Source organism: Sciurus carolinensis, chromosome 10 (assembly GCF_902686445.1).
Source record: "Sciurus carolinensis chromosome 10, mSciCar1.2, whole genome shotgun sequence".
In the NCBI taxonomy this organism is placed as follows: Eukaryota; Metazoa; Chordata; class Mammalia; order Rodentia; family Sciuridae; genus Sciurus; species Sciurus carolinensis.
In genome coordinates this window covers 17561396-17573401 of record NC_062222.1, presented here as the reverse complement: position 1 = coordinate 17573401, position 12006 = coordinate 17561396, and the positions used below count along the sequence as shown (strand labels likewise).

The 12006-nt window shown below is 35.6% G+C and overlaps 1 protein-coding gene across 1 annotated transcript in view; it reads left to right on the top strand.

Annotated features, from left to right (window-relative positions):
- The window catches only part of Mgat4d (MGAT4 family member D), a 43277-nt gene that overhangs the window by 16342 nt on the left and 14929 nt on the right, over positions 1–12006 (top strand). The window contains exons 3-7 of the mRNA XM_047565984.1: positions 1700–1834; positions 5018–5151; positions 8502–8548; positions 10385–10495; positions 11088–11163. Of these exons, the coding sequence (XP_047421940.1) occupies positions 1700–1834; positions 5018–5151; positions 8502–8548; positions 10385–10495; positions 11088–11163 (503 nt within the window). The remainder of the gene's footprint in view (positions 1–1699; positions 1835–5017; positions 5152–8501; positions 8549–10384; positions 10496–11087; positions 11164–12006) is intronic.

Below are 12006 nucleotides of genomic sequence, written 5' to 3'. Positions count from 1 at the left end.
AGGAGCAGTGGCACATGCCTGTAATCCCAGCAACTCAGGAGGCTGAGGCAGGAGGATCACAAGTTCAAAGACAGCCTCAGCAACTTAGTGAGGCCCTAAGAATCTTAGTGAGAACTTGTCTCAAAACAAAAAAAAAAAAATTAAAAGGATTGGGGATGTGACTCTGTGGTTAAATGTCCCTGGAACCAAAAAAGAAAGAAAAAAAAAGAAACTGCCAGATTTTTCCATAGTTCATTGCCATTTTGCATTCTCTACAGCAGTGTATGAGAGCCCAGTCACTCCCATTTATTACAGCCCTGCTAGGGTTAGAATATCTCAGTTTTAGGTTCTATTTCCTTAGTGACTAATGATGGTGAACATTTTTCTTGTTCTTTTATTTTGTCATTCATCTATCTTCTTTGAAGAAATATCTTTTCAAATCCTTTGCCCATTTTTTTGTTTGACTAGTTTGCTTTCTCATTGAACTTGGAGAGTTCCGTATATTACCCTGGATATATATCAGATGAATATGTGAATTGGAAATATTTTCTTCCAATCTGTGGCATGTCTTATCATTTTCTTTATTATGGTCTTCAGAGGGCAAATATTTTAAAGTTTTGATGAAGACTAATGTATCAATTTTTCTATTGTATATTTATTTATTTATCTATTTGTTTGTTTGTTTTCTGTTGTATCTAAGACCTTTTTATGTAGCCCGGTGTCATGAATATTTTGTTCTTAAAATTTTCATAGTTTTATGTTTTACATTCATTTTTTTAGTTTCTTAAAGATAATTTTTAGAAGTAATATGAAGTACAGGTGAAAGTTCAATTTTTTCCCCACACAGAGGCCCAAGCGTTCCACCACCTTCTTGTTAACTGTATTTTTGGCATTGACTGTTTTTGAACTTTTAATTTGAATTACCAGAAGTCAGCATATTATCTGGCAGAAAATAACAACTCCATAAACATTTAGTGACTTCAATTAAAATATCAGTCAACCAGGACTGGGGACAGAGCTCAGTTGTAGAGCACTTGTCTGGTAGGCAATCCTTAGCACTGCAAGAAGGAGGAGGAGGAGGAGGAGGAGGGGGAGGAGGGGGGGTAGGAGGGGGAGGAGGAGAAGGGGGAGGAGGGAGAGGAGGGGGAGGAGAAGCCTCACCCACATATATATGAATCTGTACTCTGTTCCACTAGTCTGCATGTCTACTTTTATATAATACTATACTGTTTTGATTTCTGCACTATGTGTATCAGTTAAAATTGGATTGTGTGAAGCCTCCAAATATTGTTTTAATTTTTTTTCAGAATTACAGAAGAAAATTCTAATGAACAGTACAAATAGGGTCATTAAATCTATAAAACAAAGTTATCAAGATACAAACCTTGACAAAATGATATTAATCAAAGGAACAGAGGAAATAATTTGTAGCAGGTTTCAGTTTTATTTCCTTCATTTGGAAATGACAGCTGTATGGGCCTCTGGTATAGCTCATTGTGCTAGGTTTAAATTAAACATTGCTTTAAAAATAAATATCAGACAATAGTATTAGAGCTATACTTTATAGTATTAGGATTTTGATAATTTTCACTTAAGAGTGTATTTCTCTGAACACTAAATTAATCTGGGGTTAATTTGTTAATCCCAATTTTTAAAAATGTGTCATAGGGGGAAAATACCTATGGCTATAAATTCAGAAGTGCTATTTTTCTTCTCTCAGATGAGAAAACGGTTACCCCAAGGGAGAATGAAACTGAATCTAATAGATTTGAAGCCTTGAAATTCTTTCTTCCTCATCTAAGGCAAGTTTCCAGGATCTATCCTGATGTAATCATCAGCAAAGGGAAAACAAATGGTAAGAAAATTTGAAATTGAAAAATTAAATGCAAATATTTGATGTTTAGGAATACACTTTTAAGTTTGAAAGTGTAATCCATTAATATAATACTCAAATTGTTCTGTAGACCACCCCCAGCCTATTTGAGTAATGTGAATTACCAGCATATTGTCTGACAGAAAATAATTCCATAAGTGTTTAGTGATTTGAATTAAAATTCAGTCTTAATATAGAAACTTTAAAAGTAAATCAATATTAATCAAATATATCTGAAACCTCTGCTAAGTACTTGACAAATCTGTTCTCCTCATTTTGATAAAGCCTTTCTTAGCTGGTTATTTTCCTGTTTCCTCATCTTTCTTGGTGTCAGGCAAAGCTTTACAGAAGGGGTGATGTTTGAGCTCAAACTTGAAGAATGAGTTGAAATTCACCAGTATACATAGTGAGAAAAAGTCCTGGAGTTTGAAGCAGGAATATTAGGCCAAGTCTCTGACTGTCGCGTTCCCTGCCCGCAGAGAAACACGACACCTGGTTGAAGTTTCAATGCTTTATTGCGCTTCCTTCTGCTTCTATTGTTTCTTTTTCTTATCCTATTTCTTCTTATCCTATTTTCTTTTTCTTTTTTTTAGCAGGGAAGTTACAGACCTTATATAGGTAAAACCACCAATCAAAGGAGAGCACACGAGGGAAAAGCGTGGACAGATACAGAGAGCCAAGCAGGGCATACCGAGATTATGCGTTGTGCATGAGACCAGAGAACCAGTCATAAAGACTTCCTTAAAATGATGTCAGATGTTTGTGCAAAAGTTAACTGCTCTGGCTCACTGCCAGGCGCCATCTTAGCCACACCTAGGGCCAGGGGTCCCGGGTACCCCGACATCTGACTGCTTGTCATTCCCACAAACCTCTTTCATTTCAGAGAGTGAGTGACTTTACATACAGTGAATGATTTTACATATAGCTTCATTGGAACATAATCATTATCACTCATTTACTTATTACCTATGTTTGTTTCTGCGCTAGAGTACCATGATAGTATTTGTGACAGAGACAGTGTATTAGTTTTCCTTTACTGTAACAAAACACCTGAGATAATCAACTTTAAAAAGAAGAAGGTTTTATTTTGGCTCACATTTTTGGAGGTTGCAGTCCATTGTCTGGTGTCCTATTCCTTTGATGTCTGTGGTGAGGCAGGACATCATGGCAGCGAACACATGGTGGAACAAACTTCATATGCAAGGCAGCCAGAGGCAAAGAAGGTTCCAGTATCCCCTTCCAGAGCACACCCCCATGACTGAAAAGCCTCCCACTAGGTTGTATCTCTTAAAGGTTCCATCACCTCCAAAGACCACCACGGGCAGAGAACCAAGCCTTTAACACTGAGCTTTGGGTGGATAGTTATCTAAAACACAGCACCTGGATTGTCTCAAGAGTCAAACATGTTCACTGTCTGACCCTTCACAGAAAAGATTTGCTGACCCTTTGTTCTAGACAGCTCCTTGGGAACAGGCAGAGCTCTGTGTCACATGCCTCTGACATGTTATCCAAGCCTTCTGTGTTGGTATTAGGCTGCCACATGGCGTTGATCAACATCAGTTGAATTCCTCCTGTGTTCCCCATACTGATTTCTGGGCTTTCTCTCGTTATACCATTTAATCTGTACTGTCCAATGCAGTAATCCAGATTATTATTATCATCTTCATTTTCACTCCTGAGAAAGCTGAAGTTTAGAGAGATTAAAGAACTTTTTAAGTTCCTACTTGTCAAACTCTTTAACTGCATCTGATTCCCTCTTAGGAGTCTAGCATTTAAAAATGTGCACAGAGGCTCTGGAGGTGTAACTTAATGGCAGAGGGCTTTCCCGCATGGGTGAGGCCCTGGATTTGATCCCCAGCACCAACAAAACAAAACAAATCAGAATAAAACCAAAACAAAAAGAGTTTCTGTCTGAAAGATGGGAAGCCAGGCCACAAGTTACATTTCTGGTGGATTCTCTTGTCTTTAAACGTCTTTCCAGCCCCACAGCATCCATGAAAACCAACTCTGACTGATTCATATTTCTCAATCTGAAAGCCAAACAATAAGTCTTCTAGAAGCTGACTCAGGACAATGTCCTTATGACCTGAAGATAAGCACAGTTTTCTCAATAGGACTCAAAAAGCATGAACTGTAAAGAAAATGATTGCTACACTGTATTGCATGAAAACAAAGAATTTCTCTCCACCCAGAGGCAAAACTTTGAAAAGGAAACACAGAGTGGAAGATGACATTTATAACACACGAAACTGACAAAAGTGTCATATTCAGAATCTGCAAAGAGCATCAATAAATCATTTTTGTAAATGCAGAAACCTCAGTAGAGACATGGGTAAGGACTTAAAGAGGGATTTCCCAGAAGAGGCTATCTAAAGGCCAACAAACGTATGAAACATGTCCAGACTCAAGACTAATCAGCAAAATAACGATTCCTCCTGTAGTTACCAAAGTTAGTTTTTCTTAACATTTTTCAGTTTGTTGTCTGACAGAGTCCTGAGATGATTGTTTTCACTAATTTTTTTTTCCAGTTTTATTTCTGCTTTCTATAAAGAGGATCTTCTGAATGCTTCACTCAACCATCCCAGAGGGCCTTACCTCCACCTTCAGATGGAAAAAGGGAGGCTAGTGGGGCTGTGTGCACTGCCTTCTCTCCTGCAGAGGGCACGGGGGCAGCCAGGACAATGGGGCCTGTCCCCTGTGCTGCCCTCATTACCGGTGACGGCAGGCATGAGGGCATTCATTCATTCATGCCATCCAGCCGTTCAGAAATCACTTCAGACATTTTTATTTTCACAGATGAAACTATTTCATGGCATTTTTTTCATGTTTGGGGTTCCAGTGTGTCTCTAGTAAATAGAGTAGATAAATCAGCCATTGTGAGTTAGGTGAAAGCTATTAAAAAATGGAAAGAAAGAATCTGGTTTTATTCTTACTGCACCAGAATCCTCCCACATAAGAACATCATGGAGTCTCTTGGCTGTGAATCAGAATTCCCTCCAACAAAAAATGAAAAAAATGTGATAAAATCAATCAAGTTTGGATTAGTTTTGTAGTATGTTTTCCAACACTCTCACCATAAGACTGCCCAGTCATAGAAATGAGCACAGAATTAATGCTAAATGATGTTTGCTCTGCGATTTAAGCCTCCTATTCCTTTGTCTGTAGTTACCTTCGCGCTAGGTATTTCCACAGTTAACAGAGGAACTCAAAGTTACCTGAAGCAAACACTGAACTCCATCATCACCAGGATGACACCTTCAGAAGAGAAGGACTCCGTGGTGATTGTCTCTGTTGCAGATGTAAGTGTGAAAAACTGAGAAGTTCTCTTTACTCTCACCCTAGAGTCTCCAGGTTGCCTTTCTCAGTTGTAATCACTACCATTTTAGAATTTTTTTTCTTCAATTAAAAAAAAAAAAAGACATACATAGACACCTTTTGGGGGTGGCATCCAATGTATTTAATCCTTGCTTGGCACCACTGAGAAGAATTAAATATGTAATTCTAAAAAGAAAACATAATGGTGTAATGTGAGAGATATAAGGTTGTTAAATTTTAATTGCATTTGATATAGGATCCAGGTATACTGTAAGATACAGAAATGATATTTACAAATGATATTTACAAATCAAATTAAAATTGATGCAATAGTAACAAAACCTACCCAACCCAATGAAAGGTTGGTATATGAATCCAGAGACGATTTATATTAGGTAAAAACAACTACCATTAATTGAAAAACTCCAGTACTGAGGAATGGTGGTCAATATTTCTAGACGTTACCTAAAACCTGCATTATGTCAGTGTAAAGTAGATATCACTATCCTGATTTTCCTGATGGAAGAACTGATCTTAAAGAAAGTAAGTAAGTTGGCCAGTGATTAATAGAGCGGATTCAAAATTTGGTCTTCCCAATGGCTACAAAGACTTCTAATTTGCACATACTACCAGGATGGTAATCATTGTACCATTTAGAAAATTTGAGTAAAACTATAAAGTACTGTATAAATATTAATGCCAAAAGACTTTTGGGAGAGAAATTTGACAACACAATTCGTAATTAAAATGTGTATATCCTTTGTCTCAGAAATCCAAATTCTGGGAGTTTATCCTTAGGAGACAATCAAGCAAGTATTTAACACAATAAAAACATCACAGTATAGCATGATAGATGAGGATGCAAAATCTGGGTCAGCACTGTTAACCAGCTTCTCTGCTACCTGGTTTGTGAGCTTGGACAACTTACTTAATTTCTCTGTGCCTCACTTATCTGTAAAATTCAGGTGATAATATTACCTATTTGGTGAGGGTGTTTGGGGACAAGATCAGCTAATATACTTACTGTGTCTGTTCTTAGAGTGGTGCATGTACAGAATAAGTGTTCAATGAATAATAATTTCAGGGATTTTCAGTGTGCCAATTGCTTTATAAAAGCATAATGCTGAATATGCCCCTAATACTTATCAATAACAGGCTAATTAAATACTTTGTTATATATTTTTATAATGTGGTACTCTGCAGTCATTGAAAGGAGACTGAAAATCTATACACACAGATATAGAATCATGTTCACATTATACTGTCGAGTGAAAAAAGTTGAAAACCATCACATTTAATTTAATGTTATCTATGAAAATAAGAAGGAAGGAGAAAAAAGATATATAGATAGATTAAATATATATAGAAGAAAAAGAAAGAACAAATCTTAGAATAACAGTCTCCAAGATATTAATAGTGGTTATATTTGGAAGCTGAAAGTTAGAGGAATCTTTGTTATTCTTTCTTTATTATTTCCTTTGTTGTTTGAATTTCCTATAATAAAAATGTATTTAAATGCAGAAAAATGGAAACCTCTAAACAAAACAAGCAATAGAAGAATTATTAGGAAAACAAAAGTCAAGGATTAAATAGTCATTCTAGTTCACTCTAATTTAATTTCTTAATATTGGAAGCATACTGTGCCAGTCAACTTTCTGTTACTGTGACACAATACCTAAGACAATGAACTTAAAGGAGGAAAAATGTAGTTTGGCTCAGTTTCAGAAGTTTCAGTCCATGGTGGCTTGGCCTTGTGACCTTCGGGCCTGTGGCAGCACAGTACATCATGGTGGGAGCTTATGGAGAGAAAACTGCTCACCTCAGGGTATCCAGGAAGCAGAGAAAGAGAGAGAGAGAGAGAGAGAGAGAGAGAGAGAGAGAAAGGAGAAAGGGCTCCAACATCCCCCTTAAGAGCACCCCTCCAATGACCTAATTTCCTTCCACTAGACCCATCTTTTTTTGTTGTTGTTCTTTGTTTTGTTTTGTTTTGTTGGCTTTTGTTTTTGTTTTCTTTTGTTTTGTTTTTGGACCAGGGATGCTTAACCACTGAGCCATATCTGCAGTCCCCACCCCGACCTTTTAAAAATATTTTGTTTTGAGACAGAGTTTTGCTAAGTTGTTTAGTTCCTTTCTAAGCTGCTAAGGCTGGTCTCCAATTTATGATCCTCCTACCTCAGCCTCCCGAGCTGCTGTTATTACAGTTGTGTGTCACCATGCCCGGTTAGACCTCACTTTTTATGGACTTCAGCACCTTCCAGTAGCACCAGAGGCTGGGACCAAGCCTTTGGCATATGAGCCTTTGGGAAACATTTTTAGATGTAGGTGTAACATATATACAAGGCACATCTGCATAAAATGTGTAGACTAATCAGATATGGGAAATGAATTTAAAAGTAGAATGTAGAAGACTTAAGAAGTATAACTTTGATGCTATGTTTAAATTATGATGTGTTTCAGTGCATGACAAATATTTATTGATTTAATTATGGTTATCTTGAGAAATTCAAGTATTATATCCTGTCTGATATTTTCAAACAACCCAGTAACATACATTCAGAGTTGCCTTTCAGAGTACTCCAGTCTGACAATGGAACTGTCATTCTGTCACCAGAATATTTTCAGAATTTTAAGTTGGATATGTTCATGGACCCTGAGGTCACATCTTGTAAATGCCAGAAATTTTTTCTCTTTTTAATCATCTGAGAGGGTAAACCATCAAACACTTTTCACAAATGATCTGTCATCTATTCTGATATTTGAAGAACAGGTGCACAAAGTTTATTGACAGAAAGAAATTTGAGAATTGAGTAACACTGTCTAGAAAAATGTGGGGTAATTTTGAAGCAAGTTTATTGTCAGCTCATACTCATAAAATGAAGGTCTTTCCCCAAAGAGTAGTTCTTTGAAATAAGTTGTTCTAAGATGACCATAACACTTTTAGATACATGAACCCAGGGGTGCTTAATTACTGAGCCACATGCCCAGACTTTTAAAAAAAAAATTTTTTTTTTGAGTCAGGGTCTTACTAAGTTGCTTACAGTCTTGCTAAAATGCTGAGGCTGACTTTGAACTTGTGATCCTCCTGTCTCAGCCTCCACTGATTTGTAATATATACTATGGCAAAGGGAGAAGAATAAAATATTTCCTATATTCAAGTCAAAGTTTTTTAAAAACTTGTTCATTTTTAATTTTCTTAAAGAAAGTGTAAAACATTAGAAATTATTAGGACATAATGACATTCCACACATAAATTAAATTTACTTGTAGCAAAAATGTTGTATTACTACAACTATGAGGTACACTTAGCTTCCATAAATTTTTTTCTTATTTTCAGAGTAATGAAGATTATTTAAAGTCTGTTGTTGACATGATTACGAAAAGGTAAGTATTGTCTGATAGATTTTAAAATTAGCCAGTATCATTGTTCTATACTACTTTCTTTCTACCTAATTGTTATTTATAAATGATCATGTTCTTTTTAGTGAGTGGAGCTGTGCAGAAAGAATCTGCTGTTATTCCTAAACTGGGACGAAGAATAGTTAATGATTTTCCCCAATTTTGTAGTTTATCTACTTACTAGAATTCAGATTTTCATGCAATAATTGTTATAATGTTATCCTTCACGAAATCTATTGACCCTGAGAGAAACAAAATTGTGTTCAAAACACTGTTTTGTTTCTCACCGTATGAAATTACTTCACCTCTTCTGCTTAGATCATTGGAACATACTGATGAATCAATTTAATATCGAGAAGGACTTTGAGGGCTGGGGTTGTGGCTCAGTGGTAGAGCACTTGCCTGGTATATGTAAGGCACTGGGTTTGATCCTCAGCACCACATAAAAATAAATAAATAAATAAATAAATAAAATAAAAGGTATGGTGTCCATTTACAACTAAAATATAAAAAATAAAATAAAATTTCCTGTAATGTACCACATTTAAAAAAAAAAAAAAAGAAAAGAAGAAGGACTTTGAACTGGGCACAGTGGTGCATGCCTGTAATCCCAGGGGTTTGGGAGACTGAGGGAAGAGGATTGAAAGTTCAAAGCCAGTCTCAGCACTTAGTGAGGCCCTGAGCAATTTAGCAAGACCCTGTCTCAAATAAAAAGTACAGAAAAAAATAGGGAATGTGACCCAGTAGTTAAATGCCTGGTACAAAAAAAAAAAGGAAAAATTTTGAAACTTTGAAACCCCCTTGATTATAGGTACACACCTGTAATCTCAGAGACTCAGGAGGAGGAAGATTGCAAGTTCAAGACCAGTCTGGGCAATTTAGGGAGACCCTGTCTCAAAACAAAATCTAAAAAGGGACTGGGGATGTAGCTCAGGGGTAGATCACCCCTGGGTTCAATTCCCAGTACCAATAAAAGAAAAAAAAAAAAAAAGGAAGGACTTTGATAGGAATTGTATTGTTATGAATTAATGTGACATCTGCAGATGTTGAGGACTTTTTCAAGAAGATAGTCATTGAGCTGAGTTTGCACATATTGAGACCATTCATATAAAACTTGGTCCTACTTTATTTAAATTTTTAGGGAGTAAAACATAAACATTTTCTTGAAACTTTAACATCTTAATAAAAACTAATGTCTAAATTTAAAAGCATATTATCTGTCTCTAATGGAAGACCATTTTAAATGTTCTACCTGGTCTCCTATCCTGTATTTCCATGGTTAAAGATCTATTTTACAGCTTCAGCCAGAAGTATTTTATCTATTTTAGTGATGTCCTTGTTAGTCTATCAATATTAACTTTTAATAGAAAAATGCTAAAATGTACTCATAGTTCTCCCTTGCTGTAGTAGTTTGATTCCAGGAGATACATTGCTCTTCAGTAGGACTCTTCCTAAATTCAAAGTCATGCATTTAAAGATGATATGGTGTTATTGCTTTGTTGAAACTACTTTATTATCATAAGATATTAGTTCCCTTGTCAAGTGTGAGAGGACTCCTCTGATCATAAGCCTCAAACATTCAAAGTTCTTAGAATTTTCATGAAGAAATTAATTTTATATCATATATCTTAATTTTTTGATCTGTCATGAACTTATAAAATGAATACTTTGACTAAAAAGTAGTAGTTACATGATATATCAACAAGTAAAATAATTCAAGACAAAACAGTACATAGCTATGCCTTCAAGAAGTTATATCTAAGTATATTATTTTGGTAAAGTCAATATTCAATTATAAGCCTCCATTTACTTCCATTTAAGGTTCAAAAGGCAAGTGAAGTCTGGATCCCTAGAAGTCATTTCAGTACCAGCCTTTTTATACCCAGATAGTTTACATGGCCAGCAACCAACTGAGGTCTCAGAATTTAAGAGGTATGACATAGATAGACATCGTTCATCTTTTCCTAACTTGAATATGAGATCCCAAAGGATGAGGATGGCATTGTGTATTATACTTCATATCAGTGTCTAGTTTAGTATTAAATTACAGTGAAGTTGTTTTTTAGCTTTTAATTTTTTTACAGACTGCATTTTGATTCATTGTACACAAATGGGGTACATCATTTTGTTTCTATGGTTGTGCACCATGTGGATTCACACCATTCATGTAATCATACATGTACAGAGGGTAATGATTTCTGTCTCATTCCACTACAGTAAAGTTTTTTAAATAATTTCTGAACAAGGCATAATATCAGAAAGAATATTAACTTTATTACTTAGATTAAAATGTAAGAAACAAAATATAAAACACATGGGTTATGCTTAGCCTAGTTTAGGTACTGCCTATTGAGTAAAGATGGAAGGTTTCTAGTGTCCGTGTTAGTATAAACTTGTCCACTTTTATTTAATATAGCTACTATGCAGGGAGTAAACTGGAATAAATTTTTTTTGGATTGCTGAAATGTGTTTATAAATGAAATAATAATAACAAACATTAACAGATATTATTGGTTATCTTTAGTTGGCAAAGGAAACAAGTATTGGATTTTTGTATATTGATGCTGTATGCCCAGTCCAAGGCCATATATTATTTACAGGTGAGAACTTGGTCCATATGTAATTGACAATGAAGTCCTATATTCTGCTTCTTTTTTTGAGTTTCTTTCTTCTTGAGTTGTGTTCCCCGACCTTTGTTTGTACCCTGAAAATGGAAAATATCATTATATTCAAATGCCAAGGTGAAGCTTGAAATTGTTTATATATTAATCTTCTTGCAGAGTTCATTGTAATAGAAAAAAAATTAAAGTTACCTGAAGGAAAGTAAAGAGGAAATATAAAATTTGGGGAAAAATAGAAATTGCCCTGCCTCTATTTCTCTGCCCACAATTTTACTATATACAGCAAATGGATTTTCAGCACCTGTTTTAGGCTAGATATTGTGTACCCTCCACCATGGCCCACCTTTCTGCAGTGCCTTATTGTATTTGTAAAGATACAACGTAGATAGTGTAGTGTGTACCTTCTCGATCCTTGCATACTACTAAGTGGTAACTCTGTGATTCCTAATAGTATGTGTCTCACTACATATACAACATGCACTTGTCAGAAGACTTTTCAGAATATCTTTGTAGAATAGAGAGAAAGCTAGAGAAGAGCCAAAAGCAAAATCTTTTCTTTAATTGAAAGAAAAAATCATCCCTTTTGATTCCAAGTTGGTGGCAATGTATTGGAAACATAAGATCTGTCAGTATTCTCCTTCCATTCTGAAAAACAACTCTGTTTTATGCCCTGGTTAATGTGCCTGAGGAGTTCCACATTTTTCTGAACCATTTCGAAGGCACTCTTGGTTTATGAATTATACACTGTAAATATTAAGTGAAAAAGTAAGCTCTCATTTCCATCTTCCCTCTCTCTTCCAGAGGGCTATTTTTTGGGGGGAA